Source organism: Ceratosolen solmsi, unplaced genomic scaffold, assembly GCF_000503995.2.
Source record: "Ceratosolen solmsi marchali unplaced genomic scaffold, CerSol_1.0 scaffold7, whole genome shotgun sequence".
In the NCBI taxonomy this organism is placed as follows: domain Eukaryota; kingdom Metazoa; phylum Arthropoda; class Insecta; order Hymenoptera; family Agaonidae; genus Ceratosolen; species Ceratosolen solmsi.
This window is the reverse complement of record NW_011948413.1, coordinates 16284499-16310236: the sequence shown is the minus strand read 5'-3', so window position 1 is coordinate 16310236 and position 25738 is coordinate 16284499. Positions and strand designations below refer to the sequence as shown.

The 25738-nt window shown below is 37.4% G+C and overlaps 1 protein-coding gene across 4 annotated transcripts in view; it reads left to right on the top strand.

Moving 5' to 3' along the window:
* The first annotated feature begins 188 nt into the window (after positions 1 to 188).
* The window catches only part of LOC105367561 (protein groucho), a 169149-nt gene continuing 143599 nt past the window's right edge, over positions 189 to 25738 (top strand). For all 4 annotated transcript variants that reach the window (XM_011506320.1, XM_011506319.1, XM_011506317.1 and 1 more), the window contains exon 1: positions 189 to 272. In XM_011506320.1, the coding sequence (XP_011504622.1) occupies positions 210 to 272 (63 nt within the window). In that variant the 5' untranslated portion in view covers positions 189 to 209. The remainder of the gene's footprint in view (positions 273 to 25738) is intronic.

Below are 25738 nucleotides of genomic sequence, written 5' to 3'. Positions count from 1 at the left end.
CTCGGGCGAATTGAGATCCACGGATACGTTGTTCGCTTTCGCTTATCGCACCCCAGAAGGAGTTCGTCCTTCAAGTAGCGGTGTTTTCATCTTGCAGTAGAGGCGGTGGCAAAGGCGCACGAACAGGCGGAGGCGAAGGCGAAGGAGAACGAAACTGAAAAGAAAGAGGCCCGTGCACGGCCAAAAACAGACCGAGAGAGAGTGGGAAAATGTATCCGAGCGCCGGAATCAATGCGGCCGCCGTGGCGGCCGCTGCAGCTGCTAGGCATCCGGTAAGTGGATACTTAGGTTCTTATACATGTCGAGGATCCGTCATGTGTGCGTCGGAGCTCGTGGAGTTGTATAATGGCGCGCGCGCGAGGTTAAATTGCGATTATTAGGAGGCACTTGCGGGGTCGTCGTCGGGCGCGATGGTGTGGTGTATATGCGACGGTGGCGGCGACGTCGGCGCGTAGAGGGACGGAAGGCGAGGGTGTACGAATGGTGATTAACGGTTTTCATTGGGCCGTTTCTGTTTTCGTTTTGTCGTACGGGACGAATATAATCTCAGTGATAGTAGAAAGAGCTCTATATGGTTGATGACATCCCGCTCTCCCTTTCCATTGTGATGACGGCTAGCACAACGGGCCTATTATAAGCAAGGATAGTCTGGTCACAATTACGTTGTCTTAAAGTAGTTATAGACTGATCGCGACTTTTAATATTTCAAGCCATGTGACGCTTTTATCAGATTTCACAAGCCTTGGCTGCGCCATTTATTAATTGCTTGTCGGGGACGGATATTTCACTCTTGTTTTCTGTGCCTCTGACACCAGTATCATTACTATTACAACTAATACTACTATAACTATTACTGTTACTACTTTTAGTACTCTTGCTGATGCTGCGGTTATTATCTCCACCACTGCTACAATTACTATTAATACCACTACTACTACCTTCACTGTTACTGTCACTAGTTTCATCATTATTACTATTGCTATTACTGATACCACTATAGTACCACTACTGCTACTAATACTAATACTAATACTAATGCTAATACTAATACTGGTAATACTACTACTATACTATTACATAGTTCGTAAATCAGTATATCGGTTGTTGCTAATCAATAATACCGTGTACAACTTTTGCTTGCTGTAATGTCGTAAAGTGGAGCTACGGACCGAGTAAGCCGCTTAAAAGACTCAATCCTTGAGCATTATTTCTAAGCTGGATTGATAATTATTTCAATATTTATTTAAGGCATTAGTGCTCGAAGCACAGCGAAATCCATCAATTATAATTCACGATCCTATAAAAGTACTGTGTTTGCTTAAAAATAAAAAATAAAAGATAATAAAAAAAGAAAAAAAAGAGGAAAAAAATTTAGAAAAGAAAAAGGGAACGATGACTTTCTCAAAATCAATGGTTTCTGTCTATATTGATTTACACCGTATTTACCGAAATTAATAAAAACTCGCATGTGTCGAAATGTCTATAGATATTTATAATATAACAATACGCTGTACCAGCAACAGTTCGGTAATCAATAAGTTAACAAGAGTCATAAAATCTTACAACATAAAAAATTGCTATACAGTTAACAAAAACACTTTATACATTTTGTAAAAACATTGCTGATGCGTCGTTATATTTTTCTAGAGGAATTTAAGCTTTTTGTTTGCAATACTATTTAAAAAGAATCCATTAAACATAGGTATCATAAACCTCGCATTTAACCTTGTTTTCATAAATCAACAATTCATAAATTCATTGGTGGGAGGAAGAGCATACTATGTAATGTGTCAAAATAAAAAGACATCGTGTCTTTCTTTCCAGCCAATGGCAAAAAAGAAAATACTTGAATCATAAAATAAATGTAAAAAGCACTCAATTTATTAAATTTAGGTTAACGACAATGTTATCTTTAACGGCTTTTTAATGTTAAATTATCAATAATCTTGCTTCTTTTTATTTCGAATTAAGCGTTATTTACATTTTCTATTTGTTACGAATTCTTATATTATAAGCATACTTTCATAGGTACAATAAAAGTCATAATTTCAATAGTTATTTATCGTTAAAAAAAAAAAAAAAAAAATTAATTCCCCTTTATTAATAAATGTTCCTTTTTAACTTGCTTGTTCCATTTACGAATCATAAATTACAACATTAATTAGCGTATGTGGTTGCTATAAATAAATTATTAATTATCATTATGATTGATTTATTTTTTAATAATAAAAACCATTGGCTACTAATTACTTTGCCACTATTTTTTGCACACATTTTTTTGTAGCTATAACTAGTCAATCCATGCTTATTTACAACCACAGTACTTATAACTTTTCTTGTTTCAACTCTCACTGGCTCCCCTTCCCCCTCCTCACCCCCTTCCCTCTTACATAATCTGATTTTGAAATAAAGCAATGTTTGAATTTCAAATTCACTGTGTATATTCGAAATTGTTATACTGTATAACAAATAAACGATGTTAAATATTAACACAAAGTTTATTCTGCGAATAGAATATTGTGTTTACTATGAAAAATATTGGATTTTCAGATAAAATTTACGTACACATGACTACAGAAGTATGTCAAAGTTTATCGAAGCTATTTTACTAAAATTGCGACTTTCCTGTTGAATGAATAGATTATAATGTTTTATCACGTTACATAAGTGCTACTTATACAAGTATTTATTTAAAAATTAGCTTTACAACCCATATTTATATAACCACTGACTCTAGAAATTGGAAGATTTCAAGAAGTACAAAATTCCTCACATCGAAATTATTAATTTATATTTTATAAATTTAATTCAAGATAAAATATTCTCTATTGTGTACGCATACCTCCTCGTCTTACAGGCGCGTAATGTAAGAAATTTATTAAAGGCTTTTATCTTCCAATTAGCGAAACCGAAATGAAATATTATAAATTTCTTCCGCAATCAGCTGTTATATCAATAAGGCGAAATACACGGAATCGAATATTTTCATAGCCGAGGTCACATCTTACTCCATCTAGTTCAACCGTCGTACAGTATAGTAAAGCAGCAAAGGCCGTTGACAATTATTTTCTTCGAAATATGAAAAACAATTGGCCGTAGAAAAAGATTCATTACATTGAGCTGGTAATGCGCGTTTAAAGAGCCTGTTTATAGCACTGTAGTGCCGCATGCATAAACACGCGCATTAGCGTCAGCCGGGGAGAGAAAATGAGAGAAATTTAACGTCCGACGATTATGGCCTGCCGTGTGTGCGCAAGAGAGCGAATGAAGGGGGAGCGAGACCGAAGATAGATATTTAGCCAGGTGCGATATTATGGTCTCGGCGAGGTTAACCGATACACTGCAACCAGCGGTTCTCGCCCGACTACTTGGCTACGCGGTGGCGCGAGCGCATTAATATGTGTGCAACCGAAAGTCGTGACAATTACCGATGCCACTACTTGTTCTGCATAATTTTCTTTAGACTGCTCTTTTACAAACATTGTCGGTACTACCTCTCCGTCTTTTTAAATACTTTTTTCTCATTGCCCCCTACTCTCTGACGATGCTCCCTCCTTCTCTCTATTTTTGTACAGGTATTAACTCGATCGTAGCGTTTGTATTCAATGCCCGTGTTGGCCCGTTATTGACTGGAATTGTTGCTATAGAAAAGAAGGTTTATTAATGCTAATGCACGTGATTCTTTGATACGTTACAAAGTAGTAATGTTGGGACCAATAAGGCGCGGTACCGACGCATACACGGAACGTAATACGAACTCTCCGGAACAACCGCGATCGTTACAATTGTTTGTACCGGCATTCAAGCTTTTATCTAATCGCTAATCGAAGAGGGACTTTTAACGAATAATTCCATCACCTGTCAGTTATTAGTACTTGTCTTCGGCATCGCATTTTTTCCTGGTTTTTTTCTTTTTTTTTTCAAGATGAGAACATTATTTTAAAGATCGATTGTATGGCTTTCCGTTTGATTTGAATTAGATTTTTGTGGAATATCGGTTAATATAAAAAAACATAGTCCTATGCTTTACCATATTGGCGTACAAAATTATCGGTAAGAATTTATGCGTAAGAATTTATTCGGCTCCGTTTATTGATTAAATTATAAAGATATAAAGATATAAATTTTCTATATATCTGAAATATTTTGAATTAATGTAGATAAGATTTTCCATACACCTTTGTCAGAATTTCACAATATAGCAAAAGCATCGTGTAAACATTACAATAATAATATTACAATCTTATTAATAAAGTTATTATTAAGTTATTTGTAAAACGTTTTAAATTCTCATTATTTATGCCATCGCTGATCGTATTTACAACACAAATATTATGTTCACAGACCTAAAGAAAATTTAGTCATTTGTTTTTCTCGACTTCAGCAATATAAACATATAATTATATACCATTTTTCTAAGAAAAATAGGTAGATTATTCTGATATGACCGGAATCGGTATTAAGTCAGTTATATTAAATAGTAAATATTAGTTGTTATAAATGCATTAAAGAATTTATGTTGAAATTATAGAATAATTTAATGTGAAGCGATAAATGTTCTTTTGCAATACGAATTAGCAAGCGTTCAAGGAAAAATGCTGGAAAACATTTTGATAAAATGAAAAATAATAATGTGCCATACAGTTTAAAGGTGACACGTTTTTCAATTGGATTAGATAACATTTACTAAACAAATTGAAAAAAAAGTATTCATTTGTAATGACGCCATTGTAGCAAAATGGATAAAAGCAAATGGGATAGTATTTATTGATTTAAGCAGTAGATAGAATTAAATAAATGTAATTATTTATATTATCATTGTTGTATTCGCGTTATCCTCACCTTATTCTCTTACGTGCCGAGCGAAATTAAAAATATATTGATGTGAAAATTTAAAGGTTAATACTTATTGTAATTAATGATAATAACATTTCCATTTTTACGTATTTAAGCCAATAATTATGTCAAGATATTAAAAAGTTTTTGAATATAAAAAATTTAATTTTAATTTTAATTCTTCTTATACTGAAGTCAATAATTATTTTAATACATTGAAAAATAATTCTGTGATGTAATAAAACATTATATTGAAAGAATTAAAAAAATGCAATATTTTAAGCTAATATGTTTAAAACTGAATTCGAAAGTGACTGTTAAATAAGCATATTAACTTCATAAATAATTTTTTAAGGCGTATCTCATGTAGATACCTATCGGCCGTGTAGCAGTTTAAAAGTATCCTTATGATATATTGATCTCGTTGTGATGAAGGATAATAAATTATATTTTCAATTTAACTGTTAAGCTTTTCGAGATTACTTAAATCGTCGAAAATCATTGTTTCGCATTTCCTGAATCCTTTTATTTCAATTCTTAATAACGTATTTATACTTGATAGATTAATTGCATGTTTTTCTTTTCTCTTGCAATACAGATTTATAAAATTTGTGAAATTTTGTGGTGTGTATCATTGTTATTGTAATATCATAGAGAAGTATTAATGATGGGGTAATATTTTAATCTTTTAATTTTTAAAAATATGAAAGTAGTATAACAAACGGATGAATGTCTTGATGTTGCAATAATACGATAATCAGTCTACGCTTTGCGATAATACCTCTTTTGTGTGCTATGAATATTCTACAATAGCCTTTTCACGATCTTTCCAACCATGCGGTTATTATCATCAAATTCTGTTTGATCAGGAGAAATCCGATTTCGTTCAGATTGGGAAAACAACCCAAAAAGAAAATCCATTTCCAGTTATATAATGTTATTAGGGTTAAAGCATGTAATTAAACTGCTTAAAAATTGAGATATATAACTTATGAATCTTTATAATATTGTTTAAACGATACCTTCGTAATAAGCGCGTGTAATAAAATGTTATTAAATTTACGTTTATTTCCAATCAGGATATTTAGCATTAGAAGATGTTGTTCTCAAACTTTTTAATTTGTGACTTTTGCCATTTGACTGATTCTTCTCTTTTTCTTTTGTTTTTAAAAAATACTGCAGATTTACAAACTGTACTTTAAATGTTTGAATACAAATATTTCCGTATAATAAAATAATTTATATATCTTTTATAAGAAGATCGATACGTTTTACATTCTTGTTCATTTTGTAAAAGAACTTACGTCAATAAGGATTGATTAAAAAATGTTGTAATTATCTCATCACTACTATAAGAGTAACGCATTCGTTTAAGTAAGTTTATACGCCTGTCTTAATACACATACTCACTTATTGTTATTATTATTATTATCATTATTATTGAATGTTGCAATTGACATTGTCATTATTATCATCAACATTGTTGTTATCAACATAAAATTAAATTCAAAACTGTACGAAACCAAATTGTGTCGGAAGCTAAGTTCATTGTATAGTGTTTATTTTCAATTTGTATTCAAATTAAGGATTTTCAACTCTTCTACCAATATCAATCGCTAATAATGCTCGAAACTCTCGCCTCACGCTCGCCAGCACGTCCCCGCCAACAATCAATAAATCAGTGATTCATTACCATTCTTTTCGCAAGCCCTGCTACATTGGGACAAAAAGGCTAAATCCCTGACAAGCGCTTTAAAGCGCACAACGGAGTGCGCACGTACGGCCCACCAGCAACGCGGTAGTACAAGTTGACCCACGACTCTGAGCCCCGTGCCCGTCTATCTATCGTTGTATAGGGCCACGTGACTCGCTCCCAGGCACATAATACGCCTAAGTACACAGGCGGACGGGCAGCGGCGCCACGATCGGAGGCTGCGCCAGAGCGCCCAGGACACGTGTCGAGCAGGAGCTGCAGCACGTGTCCCTCGGGATGCGACGCGCCGATCACCACCCGAGGATGCCATATTATGGGGAGGAGCGGTGAATGGCCATCGGATAACTCGCTGCTTCTTAATAAAGGACCGCGGGATATACTTAGAGTGGACGATAGCCGGGAGTAACGCGTCAATCGAAAATGCTTTATACTTTGACATGATTATTATTAGGCGGATGGGGCGCCATTCATATCCCTATGAATTAGAAATACATTTTCAAATTATCTAAAAAAGTGTGCATCGAGAATAATAATGTAATTGGCCATTGTTATCCAAGTCTTCAAAGTGCCAGGAAAATAAAGCGACATTTTGTTTATTCGTTGATTGCATGTTGCCCTCTATTATAGGATTCGCTTCAGATGGAGTTAGGATAGAGATTCCAATTGTATTCGTGCATAGTCTAAAAAGGAACTTTCAAAGCATAACTTTTAGCTCGACGATTAGATATCTAAGAGTTATTAGTAGTTGCACAAATAGTAGAGGAATATACGTAGAAACATGCACAAGTTGCCATATATCTGCTAATACAAATAAGAAGATAAGAACACTTCTCGCGCGTCTGTCCATTGAAATTAAAGCACCATTTTATATATGTATATAGACTTTTTCGTAGAAATAATTTTAAAATTATTTTTGGGAAAACAATCCTTCTTAATCAGCAAGATTATGGCTTTTTGCACGGGGTTGCATAAAAAATAGAGAAAAAAGATCGTTAGGTGTTGTCGGTGAGCTGAGCCTCGATCGCAAATGAAAAACAAAAGTAAAAGTGGAGAGAGGCAATCAAGATCCAGTCCAAAAATAAGCTGTTCCTGAGATGGGGCGAGGGATAAACGCGTAGGGTTGCAAAAGAGAAAACGACTTATGAACGCACATTGCGTAATCGGTAGATAAAGCATGGAAAGAACAAGGATGGTCACGCGCCAGTGGCCCAACGATGAATGGCATGGATTATTCGGGTGCCGAAACGATTGCGGGGTGACGTGCGATCATCCAACTCGAGATTCATCCCCTCCAAATTTCTTTTAACCCCTGATCACATACACAGCACTAATGTGCGCGTGGAGGGAGTAGAGGAAGAGAGAGAGAGAGAGAGAGAGAGATTTCTTTGATTTTTAGGGGAAGCGCCGATGTGGGTTGGGAAAGCGCGATGAATTTTGTGTGGCCAAGACTAATACGAGCTCATTGCTTTATATTTATCGAATTATTTTCAGAGGAAGTTGCCGTGGATATCTTTTACAAAACATCATGCTTCCTTCATTTTGTAGTTTGTTTTAAAGGTAACGGAAGAATAAGTTTTAGCGAATATAGCGATTTTTTCCATTTGATGATGCAGTACGCGAGTAGCTCTGAACGAAAATTTGAAAAATATGGAAGGCGTCGCTTCAGCAGTCATCTAGGATTTCATTTCACAAATCGTGGCTTTGCACAATATTTACAAATGCTCACCAGTTAATCCTCTTTCTTTCTCTAAAATACGAGAGTGAGAAATCGAAGGTTAAGCTTCGAGGGCGCGCGCTCATTCAGGCCTCCCTTGAAGAGGTCGAGAAAGAAAAAAGAAAAATGAAAAGAGTCGAAAGAAATAATAAAACCGAAAAGGCTCGTGCAATCAAATCCCGGAGTCATTTTTACGCGAACCACCGTCGTATTGCGTGAAAGTAAACATCGGAAAGTACGGGCGCACGTGCGCCCTAACTACAATAACGATAAAACCATGTTCACGACGCGAGTCAATATCCGTTCGTGCCCTTGCACAAAATTACTCGGGTCACCCTTCGCCCGGCTCCCCTTTTTCTTTCTTCGCCCCTCCCCGCTCAGCCCTCTCCTGAATGCCCAGTCAAATACAAAAAGATGAAAAAATCGAGCGACAGAGAAAATTAAACGGCTTCGACTTAGCGGCCCCGAAAGATCCATCTACGTACAAATAATGATTATGGTAATGATAATGTCGGCAGCGTGGGGTTGAATTGGGAGTTTCCCACCACCCCGATCTGCACCCTAACTGCACGTTATGCCGGATGTGGCGCGACGAAAATGACAATGTGTATATATAGACACAATCGAGGAACGTAAAGGGCCGTGAAAGGACTGTTGCCCAGTAAGTAGGGGTAATGATTAGTATAGCATGTTGCCTTTTTTATCTGCATATTTCTCACTCTTGCCTTTTCTTCTGATGCACCTTTTTTGATTCTTGTAAGGCTTTTTGTTCTCGAGATTTCCATTCTTAGGGGCTCGTTTGTACTAAGTACAAATGTTTAGGTAAAGGATTTGGGATTTGCTATTTAAATTTTATTGCCTCCCCTTCTTATGAGTATTGAAGATATTTTGATGAACTAACTACCTTTAGAGTGTCTGTCTACTTGAGAATTACAGATAGTAAAGGCAGACGAAAAGTGATATGTTTGGTAACGTTAGTGCGAAAGGAGAAAGGTCACCACCTTGTGCATAACATTAAAATAGATTCGAGGAACTTACTTGTTTAAGTTTTACATTAAGAAGTTTACTTGTATAAGTGCTATAAAATTTGAATATTCGAATGACATACGAAAATAATGTATATTTGTAATAAATTTTCTCACGCTGCATGAAATTATTATTTAACGAAATAGATAAAGTAAAATGTCTAAAGTAATTTTATACGCTAATTTAAAAAGAATAAAATTTTATGGTGACGTAATAAATGATTTATATTCATAATTTCCTGGGAAAAGGCACAATTTTTGTCCTGGATAACCGTTTGACCAGCTATGAAGTGATTAAACGAGGACAGAAATTCCGAATAAGGCCTTTTAATGTATTATAAGATATAAATATTCACAGGCGGTTAAAGATGGAGTAAGTAGTCGTAGCATTAACGTGGAGCACATTTTCACAGTAAAAAAAGAAGGGGAGATGAGATGGAGATTTAGGTAGACAAGGCGACTCGTGTTCGGCAAATATTGATACTTTTAAGCGACATATTTATACCTTAAAATATTAATATTTAGTAGTACAAGTTTTCTTCTTTTTTACTTCATTCCTTATACTGCTTAAAGGATGAATCAAGTAGGTAAATCTAAAAAAATACTTTGTGCAAAATAAGGGTTTCTCTTACCTAATTCTAGTTGTAGTATTTTCTCAGCAAGTTACCTTGCCCTATTGTAGAGTATTAGTATTGTATGTGTCGAAGGTGTTCCATGCGTATAAGGCTACACAAGCGTTCACAACAATGATTTGTGTCACGTCTGATCAAGTATACTCGTGCGCTCTTAGACTGGGCTTACTTATGAATATACAAAAGCTTGTTGAAACTGACTCCGTCATACACTTTCAGTGAAAGCAAATCCGTTATTTTTTATATTATCCATCTTAAATAATTAATAATACAAAGCTAGATTTAATTCATTTCCAAATTTAGCCAAATTTATTCATAGAAATGTTTGTAAATGCATTTGTAAATTACTGTTTGCCCTATTAATTGCATGGAAAAGTTTTTACCTGCAAAGTTAGATAGTGGCGCCATCTACGGGAATGTGAGATAGCGCATTTGTAATAATATATAATTCTTTGAGAAGAACGCGAGTAAAGTATGATGATAATCGTAATGCAATATACAACTTGTTTGTTCGATAAAAACTACTTATTTTATTAATTATGATTATATATATTTCAATATTTTGTATACAACTTATTCAAATTAAATTATATGTTCCATTTTTTATATTGGAAGATATTTTTTTTTATATATTAAACATTGTAAAATTAAAAAAAAATATATATAATCTTTTATTATAACTCCTTTTTCACCCAAGTCTTTTGTTTAAAACTCATCATGCATGAACTCATGTATTATATTTTTGTTCATAAACAGTCATAAAATGATAATGTTCATGGGAAATGAGGAAAAGGTCTGAAGCAATAGTAGATATACACGAGTGTATGTAAGTAAACTTATGCCAAAACGAAAAGGCTTGCCAATCACTAAGCAAATATTTATTTTTCGCTACTTTTTAACGATCACGATTATAATTGCTTGCAAGTTTGTTTATACAAAAGAATTATGATTTATTCATGATTAATGCGTTGTTTAAATATATATAATAACATTTTATATAATTTTCATAATTTTTGTAATTTTGAATTACATATTTACAATTCAGAAGCTACATTAAGTATATTATTTTTAAAAACTTTCTAGAACTTTTATGACTATAAATGCTTTATCTATATCACATATTTGCCGATAATAACTACTTAATGATATTCTGTAGAATTGTAATAGATTTTATTACTTTTCAACTTAAAAATATCGTAAGATAGTACGTGTTAAAATAAAGAAGAAAAGTGATATAAATTGAAGTATTTTTAGAGTATTAATAGTATTTAATTTTGCCTTTAACAAATCTAAGTTTTATGCCCACGATGATAATAGATAATAATTAAGTTTTTTATTATTTTTATTTTAATCAATCAATACTCTTTAAGAATGAAGTTTTTATATTGTTTGCATTCCGAATGGTATAAATCAAGTTTCACAGTTTTATAAATTATGTTATTAAATTAGTCATTTTAACATACCTATTTAATATTCCTGAAGGTGATAAGCTTTTAAAACTTTCTATGTATCTCATTTCTATATTTACATAATATATTTACTTTGATATATTTTGATTGTTTTTCTTTTTGCTGAGAAATAAAACAGTAATTACAGTATTGTCAAAAACTTCATATTTTATTTATCAATCATCTAATAAAATACTAGTTATATTTTGTAGTATCGAATAGTTGTAATAATAAAGTAACAAAATTAATAATTGTACAATTGTTGATCATCGCCTTGATTTATTTATTTTAAAATTGAAACATACGTTATTAGGTCGTATTTTAACAAAATTTTCCGCTATTTGTTTGTTTTAATTATTGAATATTTATTTGCTTAAACTATTGAATTTTGCTACTTTTCACTGAAAAGTACATAAGAGATTTCAAAATCCAATGTCAAAGTATTGCCAATGAATTATACATATTCTTCTCTCTTTTCCATTTCTTCGGTAGTACCGGGAATACATAAGAAAGCGAATTCGTATGACGAGTAATACAAGTAATTTACAAAGCGATGAGAGAAAAGACAGAGAGAGAGAGAGAGAGAGAGAGAGAGAGAGTAAAAAAAATCACGTACGTGAGAGGTCCTAATGCGTGGGAAAAGCATTTCATCTAGTTTACAATAGAATGAGAGGGAATGAGATAGAGTGAGAGAGGGGAGGGATCCCTAGCCCTAGGAGATAAACAATAAACAACGTGACTTTTTGCGGTGTTGAAAATCTCGCTTGACCGTGTGTCTCCTTCCCCTGCGACTACCGAGGTGACAAGGAGGCGAGAAAAGGAGCACAGCAGGGTGCACGCGTGCACAAACTAATGCATGTACAGAGTGAGGTAGGAAGAAACGACGGTGCAAAAAGAAAATTAAGCTGGCTCGATGGCAGGTGCTGAGCCAATAAGCCGCCCGGCTCTGAGGGGCGTGAGTCGTTCGGTGAAAGGGCCGCGGGGAATGTGACGGCGAAGGGGGGGGGGTCCTAAACGCGGACCTAAGGCCGAAACGAAATCCCTTTTCCCGCCAAAATAATCCCCTCGACGAGCGCGGCAACGGTACAATAGCCGGAAACGACCCAGAGGGTACGGCGTACGGCACCACTGCATTACCTACCCGTGGAGTCTAAGAGGCCAGTAAATTGGTCCACTAGGAAAGGGAGAGGGGAGAGGGTCCAGATAAAGAGAAAGAGCGAGAGAGCGAATGGGGGGGGGGCTTCACGCTCTCTTTCGTTCTTTATCCCTCGTGGTTTCCCGACACTATTCCTTGTACTCGCCCTTTCTTGTTCCTTTTTTATCTCTCTTATAACGTTCGCTTTTTCTTTGAATTTTCTGGCAGTACTAGGAACGATTTAAATTTCACACTAGATTCCTTTTTTCTGCGATGCTTTACTGGGAAATTTATCGTATTTTTATAGATGGGACTACGCACTTTTGCGGCAAAGACTGTTCGTGTTTCAATAATCGTTTTAGCGCGACATTTTGTTCCATCGACAGCGGAGTTCAAAAGTTGAGCCCTGCTACTTTGAACAAGACTTAACGCGTGAACGTAAGAATTTTTTTTTATTTTATTTAGGTGATGAGTTTTGTTATAGAAAAGGTGTGTAACAGTAGTCAAAGCAAGGCTGTGGAAACAATTATATTCTCAAACAAGCTGTTGCTTCTAAAATAATTATTGACTTAGCAATTGTTAAAAAATTTTTCTTGCTTGTTAAACGATAATTCTTGTAGCTACATTATATTTTTCTTGGCGAACAATGCTGGCCGTAATTTATTCTTGCTAATGACTTTAAACCGATTGTATTATTAGGGATAATCGCAAAAATGTGTAGAGCATCTCGTTGTGTAGATTAGAGATTATTATATGGAAATTATTCCTATTTCCATGAAATCGTAATTGGTTCACTTTCGTTCCGAACCATGAAGCAAATTGAAAATATATTTGTTTCGATAGCCCATGAAAACTTATACATCTCGTTATATTCAGGCTTTGAAAAAGATGTTCCCGATGCCAAATACAATTGGTAAAAAAAATTAGTATCTCAAAGGAATTGAACAACTCCCGCAAATACGTTTTTCTTTTCACGTGCGTCATTAAATATTTATTCCTTTAAAGTACAAATAAGACAAACAATGGATGGCGATCATATCCTCTTAAACGATAAATCGAGCGTCACTTAAAGCGTCAGGTTACAATGGGTATTGGTCTATTGCAGCTTTGCCCAGTCCCCTTACCTCGATTCCCCCTGCTTTATCTCTAGGCCATTTTAGGCCATATCTTTTCTCCCCAGTCTCCATCATTTTATACACCGTGTGCGCTCACGAGCTATACTGGCTGAACTGCGCGGCAAGGGGGAGGTGTAAGGGGTACACACTTTTAGTCAAGAGGGTTTCGCTAAGCGTTCAGGACATAAGCTATTGTGCTCGGGTCGCAATTGTATTTACGTCAGCAACGCTTACAACCGCTCGGAATGTACGTGCAAAGCAGAGAGGGAAGAAAGAGAGCGACTATCGCAACTCCGTCGTTCTGGGTGTTTCTCTCGTTCTCGTTTAAATAACTCTCGAATTACCTCGAGCGCTAAGTTCGCTCTTAGCGTCGCGACTGCTGTTGTTGCCGCCGCCACCGCCGCCGCCACCGCCGCCGCCGTCGTCGTTTTATTCTTTTCTAGAGCTCCCCCTCCCGGTTTCTGGCTGCTAGGCGCTGCCTTTTATTGCTTCCTCGTAGAGGAAGTGAAACGCAAACTTGAGCTTTAGTTGGAAAAATATTAACTTATGACAAGAATGTGGTTATTATTATTGGAGCCAACCGTAGGATACTTGCCCGCGACCTATTCTTTCCCCGTTTCGCCACTTTCAAAGATATAATCTTTATTTGCTTTTGCTATTTCATTTGGGAAATCTAGAATTTGTCGCGATCAACGTATTAGTTACAATCAACAGCGTAGAAAACTTAAGAATAGTACGTAACATTAAGAATTAAGTAACTGAAGTATGTTTAAGCGAAATACTGTTAATTGAAGTAGATACAAATACGTAATTTTTATATACTCTATGTGGCAGGTCGGTATCGGCAATAGGAGAAGTACAATATTTCGTCCTGGTCCAGAAAAAACGCATGACTGACTGTTGTCTCTTAATGATTACCTTCCCAGTTGATTATAGGAGTTACCTAATAACAAATGGCGTGTACTGATGCAGTGGTCATTATTGTGTTACTTTCACTCCTTTCCGCAGTATTTTTATTTAGATGACGAATAAATTTAGATTAAAATAAGTTCGGAATCAATTATGTTTAGATTTAAAAAAGGGATACTGGGTTGAAAGAAATTGGGTGAAAAACCAAAGTCACTGCTAGTAAGAAATAAGGGATATAGATAAAAAGATTTTGAAGTAATTCAGTAAAGTGAATGGAAATTTCGTAGATAAAAATAATTTTACTGTTTTCCAAGTATAGTGCTTATGTGTATTTGAAGCCCATTATCTTAATTGGCGATTTTTATTTTCTTTAAATTGAAACTTTTACGATGTTTACAATTTGAGAACATTTCTTTATCTATATGTATACATTGTTGGGGGTTGGCTCAATAGCTGATACGTGGGAGTTCAGAGCCTTCAATTGAGTTTCATGAAAATACAGGGATACACGTACTTGTCTACAAGTCAAGATTTCGTCTAGCGGAGAAAGAGGAAGAGAGAGAGAGAGAGAGAGGGAGAGAGAGAGAAACGAAATATATTAGCAAAATGTTATGGCATACTTTTAGCTCAGGGCTAAATTCTGAAGGGTAATGGAAAAGGGAAAGAACGCTGTATCGCTTCTTGAATATATTTAATGCTTTAAGAATAAAACTTTTATGAATCTACGTCTGTCTAAGATTTTGTCGAGCCCGCTGACGTTGTACGGTAAGGATCGCCGAACTTTTGTTTAGAATTTGTTAATAATCTTATTTTCTTAAAAGTTTCACCCTTTGACGACTGGTTTTCTAAAATTGATTTATCCTGCACTGCAGAAAGAGTTTGAAAACTAAATTAATCTTCAAAAATCATTAGTATTACATGTGCATGTTTATTTATATAATATTTTCAGTTAACTCTTATTTAAGTTTTAATCATCTTTCATTCAACAAATTAATAATATTGTAGCATTGCTACAAACTCAACTTTATTTGTTTTATCTATGTGTTAAATTTATCTTATAGACTTGAATAATAACAATCTTAAAATTAATTTCCTTATTTAATATATTTTCTGAAAAAATGTGAATGTCATTAGTGTTTATAAAAATAGCCATAAGCATTAATGTAACCTTCTCTATGTCTTTTAACGCATAGGTTTTTTTATATCTTTAACAAATGTATTACTAGTGATTTATTTATAAAGACAAGTTCGTTCGTCGAAAAGTATTTCGTTATCGTTTAGAAAATTTATGTCTGATAATAATTAGAATTCTCGATCTAAAAATTAATTCGTATAATTTTAAATCGTGTTACAATTCACTAACTTGCGAATAAAAAAATTTCATTGTATAATGTAGAAAGAAACTGAAATTGCCTATTACTTTATTAAGTCAATCATTTACATAGTTATTTAGAATTTTCGGTTTAATTAAGTAGTTAATATTAATATTGTTATAATTTTTGTGTCACTGTTTGAAAAGAAATAAATTTTCGTTTTACCAAGATTCTTTTTAAGTATAGCTCTTCGATCAGTTTATAATTGGTTATATTGTTTTTCATAATCAGTTTAGAAGTATATTTACGGCAATATTACTTATTCCCAAATAAAAAATTAATGTGTGCGTGCGTGCATGTGCGCAAGAGCGCGTGCGGTAGAATAGTAATGGAAAAGGAATATTGGAAAATTTCATCGTGGAATTGGTCATTAGAGTATTCGTTGATTAAAATTAAGTGCCATTAGCAAGGAAATAACGTAATACCCAGTAAGAAAATCACTTCGAGTATAAATACATAAAAAATTGAATTTTCTTTGCAATTACATCTACATTTGGATGTGCTAATAGAACCAGCTACAAATGTAATAATATATATTACTTGTCGAGTTATAATAATAGCGAGTCTATCATTTTAATTGAAAGTAATATAAAAATCGTTCATTTTTCACACTAAATTTGAAGCGATAACAAAGCTGGGAAGGTAATTTAGTAATTTAGACATCAATGTCGAGCCCATTGAATTCACAAATACCTATCACGTTTTGGGCCCACACCCATTATATTACTCGTTTAATGATATTTTGATTTCATATATCCGAATTGCAGACGTCGGGGCCAATTAAAAAAAATCTTTCAACCCCATGCTGAATTTCTCTCGATTTTGCATACAATGTATTCGTCGACCAACATGGTAGAATTTGCTCGCGCATGAATGCTCTGAAAAAATAAGCCATTATCGATTCCCACGATACTTAATGCTTGAGAAGTGGACTTTTCGCTCATCTTAACAGTCGACGCGTTTGTTCTTGCCCGCGAGCCTTTGCGAAAATTACATTAGCCATCGATATGGCTTGTCTTTGCGTGTATGTAAGTGTGTTGCTCGGAGCCAGCGAAAAACGACCTTTATCCGGCCGAGTTAGAAGGCGAGACGAGTTGGTGGAGTAGAGGGCGGAGATAACCGAAGGCGCGACTAACCATCCATGAAAATCGAGGGACTGGTGCTGCACAAGAATTCTTCCCTCTTCTCCTCCTCCCTCCTCTATTACTTTTTCTTCCTCTCTCATATTTAGTATAGCTATCTGATATTCGATGGACCGTTTCTTCCGCGCGACCCGTCAACTTTTCCTTGTTCGTCCAAGTGTTTATACAGAGCTTTATGTGGTAACAATATAACCCGTTGATTGTTGATCGCTACTTTTGCATAAACTGTTCGTCATTTTGAAAATTCTAAATTGCTGATATAATAGTGGCATTTCTTTGCCACTAATTCATTTATACTTAATTGGTCCTTCAAATTCATTGAGATATTAAATTACACCGATTAATATTATTTTTATTGTATAATATATTTTTTCCATTCTAGATAAGTTTGAATAGTTGAGCAATAGTAATATAAATTATTAGCAAAACGATAATTGGTTCGTATGTCATCTATAATGTGCAAGTTAATACTAAGGCATTATTAACACTTGGATTCTCGATGTTGCTAATATACTGCATGCAATATATTCACGATTGTAGCAATGCATTAACACGCTAATGTCGCACCCATACTATTCTCGTTAGCTAGCAAATACAGTCGAGAAGTTCTATTAACTGTCAGAGAGTAGAGAATACATTCATAGGGAAAATATTGCCATTGTTATGAAGCAAATTGTAGTATGCTTGCAACATAATACAAAATTTTAATTGATCTTAAATAATTAATTTTATTAGTCATTATATTTGTGTTAAAAGTATATTCGATCACAATTACTAGTTACAATAAACAGCAATAGATTCCTAATTAGTGGAAGCGAATTTTACTAATAATGACTTACACAGCTTTTCAAGCATTAAAAAAATTCATTAATACATTATGTAGGCTTATATTAGATTTGAAAGTTTTATTTTCCGTTAGAATTCCCGTTAGACTTAATAATTTTAAATAGCAATTTAACAAAAGTTAAATCAAACCAAAGTCGTCATCTCAGATTGCAGGAAGGAAGACTTGTATTTAATCAGTTTGTTCAAATAACTTTACCTTTATTTGAGTTGAAAAACCAACTGGATAAGAAATTCATTCAAACCCGAATTAATTTTACGAACGAAGTAGGAGGAAAATCATTCCAAGTTTAAGTGTGCTTTTGGTGCGATAAGCACATCATCGTTATCAATTCCCGTGGCAAACGCCAGTATGTCTGGACTCCATTTAATTGCTCTTGGTAATGTATTACAGCTCAGTGTCATATATATTTTTATTTCCCACTTTTATTTCTCATTTTTCGCCATATTGTTCACTGTGAGTTTTGAGTCAGCGGGTTAGAGGAGAGACGAACGTATTATACAATTAGCCGAAGAAATGAGGGGAATATAAAAAAATTTGCCCGATTCGGGGCTAATTCGCCCTTGCAACCGAGAGACGAAGAGATGATGAGAAGTAGGAGGAGGAGGTGGAGGAGACGGTGGTGGAGGTTGCGGAGGAGAAGGAGGACGAGGAAGAAGAGGAGAAGGAAAAGGAGGGCCTCGCGTATCCAGCTAAGAGGAAAAGAAAAAGTGAGCGAAACGGAGGGAAGCCTTTGGGGGATTGTGCGTCGGTAGTAGCGACCGGTAGAATGGCACTAATTGGCATTAGGACTGGCAGTTTGTCGTGCCTCGAACCCTAAGCGTTTCTCTCTCTTTTCATTTTTCTCTCTTTCACTCATTCGCTCGCTCAACTGTTTTCGCTCTCCTCTCAATTTAATCAGTAGGCGTCGCGCGTTTTCCTCTTTTGCCCTGAGACTTTTTTCCCTCCCCCTAAGTTATAACTAGCGCGAGCAAACAACGAAAATTCCGAAGGAAGGCAGAGTCTGCACGTGCTTTATTTTCGCTTAACAAGAGACTCAAGGATGAATGTTAAAGGGACGAGAGAGCGACGGACCCTAGGCGGATCATCAATTTCATTGTTTTTCATTATTACGATATAAAGCAGACGGCGAGCTCGCCACTCTGGGATGCTCTGAGCCCTACAAAGTTATCGGGTTATTACCGATAGTATTCTTTTAATTCGATTTATCTTTAAGCCAAGATAAAGGTGCAATAAAAAAAAGAAGATAAGTCTTCAAGGAGTGAAGGGATAATTAGGGAGGTATCCCGACTGACCAATTTGTTGTAAGTTGCAAGTTGCAATAATATCCATTGCTATTATATAAGATAATAAAAGCCACTCGAAAAAGCGATCGTGTCAGTAAAAAATATTATAAATCAATGGTAGAATATTAATGAAACGATCTATTTGGAAAGCACTTTATCTCCGTGACAAAATGAAAACATTCACAGTCTCTTATTCACCCCAACATAATTTCCAGCGAGTATATTATCAATAATTACGAGCACCAAAAAGAAAAATAAACAATGGTTATCTAGACGCCATCGACGGCCGAGGCGGAGAAGGAAGGTGTAAAGGAGAAACGCCCACGTGGAAAAAAGAACCGCGGCATTGCGCATTTCCCCATTGTGCAGTATTCTCAATCAAATTAATTGACTGACCATTCTCCATCCCCCCTACGAGGTCCGCCCCTCGCCATCACTACCTTAACGCTTGCTCATTCGCAACCGATCTGTATCGGGAATATATATCGTTAAGAGCGATAATTGCACGGTGAAAAATGCATGTCGAGTGTGCGCGCGTGTACGAACGGCTCGTACACTCGAGGCGGCGGAAAGCCTCCGCCACGCTCAACGCACCCGAGAATAAATGCGCTTCTCTCTCTCCCTCACTCTCTCTGTGTGTCTCTCACTTGCGCGTATTCGAAGCACTTTAAACTGCTCGCGGTTGTTGTCGTTCGAGTCGCTGATTTACGGGCCCGTGTGGGCGACCGACCGACGATTACATCGGCGTTGCAGCCAAGGGAGTGTTTATAATGCGCCAGAGCGTATTATGTGTGCGTGAGCGTTTGTTTGATGAGCTTGACGCGAGTGAAAAACTTGGGGAAGAGATAAAAAAACCAAGCGTTTCTTCTTTTTTTGTCGTCGTCGCATTCGGCGCGTGTCTCGCATGCAGTACAGCACCGAACAATGTTGGCGTGGACGATCGGTGGAATGTTTTTCCTAAGAATAACTCTCTTGCTTGACACCTTACTCCTTCTCCCTTTCCCCACCCCACATGCTCGCCAATGACATTGCCATGCCCCTACCCTACAAGCAATTTCTGCTCACGATTTTGTTAGACGATTTGATCAACCTTGACCGGTAAACGAGGCTATTCAAGAATTTATCGAAAAATTCGGGAGTCTTTAGGCTTATTAGTTGGCGTAGCCATTTCAACTCGAAATCGATGCCTTTCTCTAATTGGAGCGGAATGTCAAGATACCGTGTTAAAGCCTTTGCGTGCAAATTTCTTCCTCGAATCCATAAATTCCATTTCCATTTATTTCTCCAAGAACTGCTCGACATATATATGTAGGATATTATACACTACCGGGATAAATTTTTAATTTTTTAAAAACAGAAAATAATTTAAAATACAAAACACCATTTCTATTATAAAAAATTTTTGCTTTCTTCTTAAGAAGCTATTCCGGTCCCAATATACGGTAACATACATTTCTGCGATTAATGCCGAGCTATCAACACATGCCGATCATCGCTTTTAGCCTATACTAAAAAACTATTTTAAATTACTAAGCACTCTCCGGTCAGTTTATTTGCTCTTTCATTGTACAACTCTCCGAAAAGCTGTAAGCAATGTTATATTATAATTGCGTCGAGCCGCCTGTGAAATGTGCAAAAACGAGGACTGTGGAAAACAAAAAGATGAATTATCGTAAAAGAAATCGAATCTCGTGCTTTTAAAATTCCGTATGTCTCGGTGGGTGTATCTAGACATTCGCCTGTATATGTGTTAACCATGGCGAATGTTTTATTATACGTTAGCCACATTTGCGTGTGCGCGCCTATGTAGTGAGCGTGGGTCTACACTGACTATTATAAGTTTAATCGAAGTAATTGAACACGCGAATCGATCGGCACTTAATTACGCAAAATTGTGCCCCTTCCTTCTCAGCTCTCGTCGATTGATCATTTGGAAGAAGCTGATACTTGCTTCCGATTTGCAAGAAAACGCGGGTCGAGTGCGAAACCTTTAGTCCCCTTCCTTTATCCCAATTCCTATTACGACCCTCGCCATTCATTATTCTTAATTTTTGCCGTCGAAGTTGTAAGCGTTATTACACCACCGCGAGATGTTATGTTTTGATTTCTATTTAGCACGGTTATTTAAGCAAGGTTTGGCTGCTCCGCCTCTAGTCGAATTTTCTCAAGACATGACTGGCAGCAAAACGTACAGAGATATACGAGCACTTTTGTATTGGCCCTTATTTCGCGCCTTGTATTTATTCGTAAAAAAGGTAACCGTATTATTTATCGATATTCCTTGTCTCAAAAGTAATAAAATACGTCTGTAAAAGTAGCAATCGAATCGATATAATATTTTAAATAACAATATCTTTCAATTGATGTTGAATAATTCATCATCACAAATTCCGATCTCTCAATCTTTAATCGCCAATTTTTAATATGAATCTTATCACCTTGAAGACCCTCTCTCTCCATCTCTTACTGGCCCTCTGTTCGCCTTACCTCTCCATTGGTTAATTCGCTTGCTTACTGTCATAATTCGCTCCTATGTAGTGTACGGGAGAGCGAGAGCGCGATCTGTCCGCCTCGAGCGATAAAGCGACAATCGATCGCGGTCCGTCCTAAGAAAATGGTTTCGCCTGAATGACGGTGGCGACGGCTGCGACGGCGGCGGCATTGACGTCAGAGGTGATTGTAATGATGACGACGACGTAGACGACGACGATGATAATTTTGATAATAACGACGGCTACGACGATGATTGTGATGATAGCGATGACGATGATGACGAGGACAATCATGACGACAATGACGATGACAATGACACCGACGACGACGACGACCACGACGACCACGACGACGATGATCACGATGATCACGATGATGACGATGATAATGACATGTCGGTGGCGGTAGTCGTGGTGGTGGTGGCTTTGGAGGTGGAGATGGAGGTGAGCCCGACGCCGTTGACCGAGCGTCGAATGGAAAATTGGCACATAAACGCCGCGAGTATTATTCACCGCTAATGGGAAGATGAATGCCGGAGATAAATTCGCCGGCAGGTACTACCCGGTCATTATAGGCGCCCACAGAGGTAACTGTGCTTCTGCCGCCCTCGCCTCCCCGTAACCCCTCTCGTGTTCACCCTTATAACATTGCGGAATAACCGAGTTTATGACCCCGCACGCTAAACTACGATTTCCACTCTAGCACTCACCGCCATGTATTACAATTTGCTCTCCTTCTCTCAACTTCGATTTTAGCTCTTTTGATCTATGTCTCTTCTTTCCTTTTAGAGGCACAAAAAAGGGCCAAAGATGAGAGCGGATTTAAATCCGCGTAATTTTGCCTTTCATATTGGTACGCATCTTATCCAACCAATTAATCATTGCCGAATCTTCATGACTAATCAAAAAATCAAATAAGTATTTTGGTTATGGTAGTCTATTAAATATTCCAAGGGACTTTTATTCGCGCCTAAATTAATTACCGTCGTTTGTAGGGGCGAAAGGGGAGGAGAAACATTTAATCAATCATAATCCTTGAAATGGAGTAATAATTTTTGTTTCTCAAGCATTAAGAATTGCTTTTCTCACTGTCCAAGTGCAGATTATCGTAGGTATGATTGCCGAAGAATATTGCAGGTTGCCTGACAAATGCTAATTGCACGGGAATAAAAATTTAACTTCCACAACCCATAATTCCCATACTTTTTTATACTGGCAATCAGCCGCTCGTACACAGAAATGATTGAAAAGCTTCGCTTGATTAAACAGGAGCGCGCACCTGAAAAAGCAATTATTGCACAGTCCAGCCTTTAAATCGTTTCATCAGGCTCGCAAGAGCAGCCCGCGACCTTTTACTCCACGCTCCTCGCACCCGCCGAGTGTCTAGCATACATTACGAAAGAAACAATTGCAACAGGATGGATGGACGGATGCAATTATCCCGAGAGGTACAGGGAGGGAATGTAGATGGCGCTGTCATCGACTGAGCAACTCTTGTAAGCGATAGGCCGTCGGGCAATGGAGAATGAGGCGGAATTGGTTAGCGAGCGGGGAAAGAGAAACGGGAACGGACGCGCTACCGATGGTGCTCCTCGCTGCAAATATTTGAACGTTTTTCGACGGTATCCATGACGACGTCAAGCCTCGCGGCTCCACTACGAACGAATGAACGAACGAGCGGCAACGAACATCCGGCAAATATTTGCACGGGCGGGGGTTTGTCGAAAGCCCGGCTGACGACGAGCCTCTCCAAATCCCGAAGGCTGCGAATTGAGTGAGTGAAGGGGAAACTGCAGACACAGGCATCAAACTCCTCTGTCTTTCTGCTTGGAATGAACGGGAGATGCTCGAGAGGGTCGGACGGATGGATATCGCACCGGATTACGTACTTTTCAATGCCGCGACGATTGGGCTCACGAGAATTCGAAATTAACCCTGGTAGGAGTTGCTCCGGGGGGAGACCTTTCGCACTCGCTTGAATGTCTGTGCGGTACGCTGGTATATTTCCTCGGCAGGCAGGTACATTCATTGCGCGCTTGGCATTAACACGTTCATGACTTGCTTTCATGCCTGCGGTTACCCCACGACCCTTCAATGGCTGGATTTAAGGCACTGGCGAATTATTGTTTTTGAGCGCTGAAAAGCATCTACTTTCGTGTCTTCCTCCACTCGACCCACCTCGTACGTCAATGATTCGATTCGTTTTTCCGCGTAAAAAAATTATGCTTTCTCGTCATTTTATGACGATGATAATACCGTCCTAGCTGTTGGAACGGAGTCTACAACACGCGCGCGTAAATAATGAGTAAGATCAATAATATTGGTGGTATATGAATTAGATAAGGACAGTGTGCGTTTTTGCAAGGGCCATGAGATTGTTTGAAAGTTAATAGCCAGTGGTTTAATTTAAAATAAACAGTCCGACAAATATTAAATAACGTTGTATTCCCGACGTTATTACAGTAATTGCAAGTGAAAATAGTGCGGAGCTAAACCTATTATATTGGCTAGTCATAGTAACCAACTACACAACTTGACTTTATTATAAAAGAGCACTTATTGCTCGCAGCCGTTCCTATTCTCTTCGATAATAGCTCCCATTGTTGCTTTACATATGGCCCTTTATTTTCGGCTCGGCGCGGGTCAGCCTCCACTTCATATTCAGGACCAATACTTCTCATTCATCCGCATTGCCGGCTTTGGGCTCTCACGTGACCGACAGCGGCACGTCAATGACGGATCAAATTTAATCTTATTTTTATTCGAGGAATGAAAGGACTGCCCCCTCATCTGAGCTCGTGCTTGATTTCCCCTTGGCTTTTGTTGCGCGGGCTGCGATTCGACTCCGAACAAGGACTTTTTTCCCGCATTTGAGCACGCCGCGTTTTTATTTCTCTTTCGTTTTACTCACTCTCACTATATCTCTCTTCTTCGCCTCTTTTACCTTTAACGTCGTTAATAACCACTCGAAAAATTATGAAGAAAATGGAAGTACGGGGAAAAAACATATTTTGAATTGATTTTTACCTTTTCTTTTATTTGCCCTGTTGTCCTGGCAAATAACGGGCGCACTTATTAAGTGAGCTCTACATTTATGCCCCTGCGCTCTTTATGCACGTTCATTACACGACGAATTAACAACAGTATTGTATCGATGGATTTTATGCAATTGTTTGAGGGCACGAGTGCATAAAGAATCCTTACGCGCTATTTATTGTTCTCTCGATAAGCGAGATTGTTGAAGAAACGAATGAAAAATGCTATTATTATACTACCAGAAGAGTTGTTGCTACGAGTAATGACTTTTTCTTTTACAGGCGCGCTCCTTAAGCTACAATAAGCACAATTAACCACATAAATTATTGCTCGTGTCTGAAATCCGATTTTCGGAACATCATGATATGCCCCCTTCAATTATATTAGTTTTATTTGTTTACCGCGTTAGCATTACTCATCCGATAATTGAGCAAACTTAGGTTTACCCCGGTTCGTGAGACTTTACCTCTCGCTCGCTCGAACGTACATGCCCTAGCCACACAGGACACGTATCTGCGTCCATTGGCCAAACACATTGCAACATCATCCCAGACACCGTAAAGAGAAAAACATGGGGACGAGAGCGTGGAGCGACCGCCTTCGTAGCACGAAGGGATAAGGCCAAGAGCGCAATTTTCGAAGTCGACCTCGGGATGTGTACCGTATAACAGCAAAGAGCCGTAAGCGAGACTCTTGCTTCCCCTTCACCCCTCAGTCACTGCCACATCCTCGTGCCACGGTCGAGGGTCTCGGCGGGCGTTAAGCTAAATTAACATAAGAGCGTGTGTGCAAACAGCGGCGATGTCGGAGAAGCGGAGCGCAAAAGCATGAGCCCCGTAGCCGAGTGCCAGATAGAGATCGCGACTGTTAGCGAGCGACGGGCGGGTCAAGGGGTGGGTGGGTTGTGCAGAAGGAAGGGTGGGAACACGTGTCCCTCGCTGAGATAGTTAATTACTCGTTTGTGCGTCAGGGAGAGATGCCGCTGTGAGAGCATGGAGAGAAGAAAGGGACCGAGAGCCCAAAATGCTTTGGGAAGA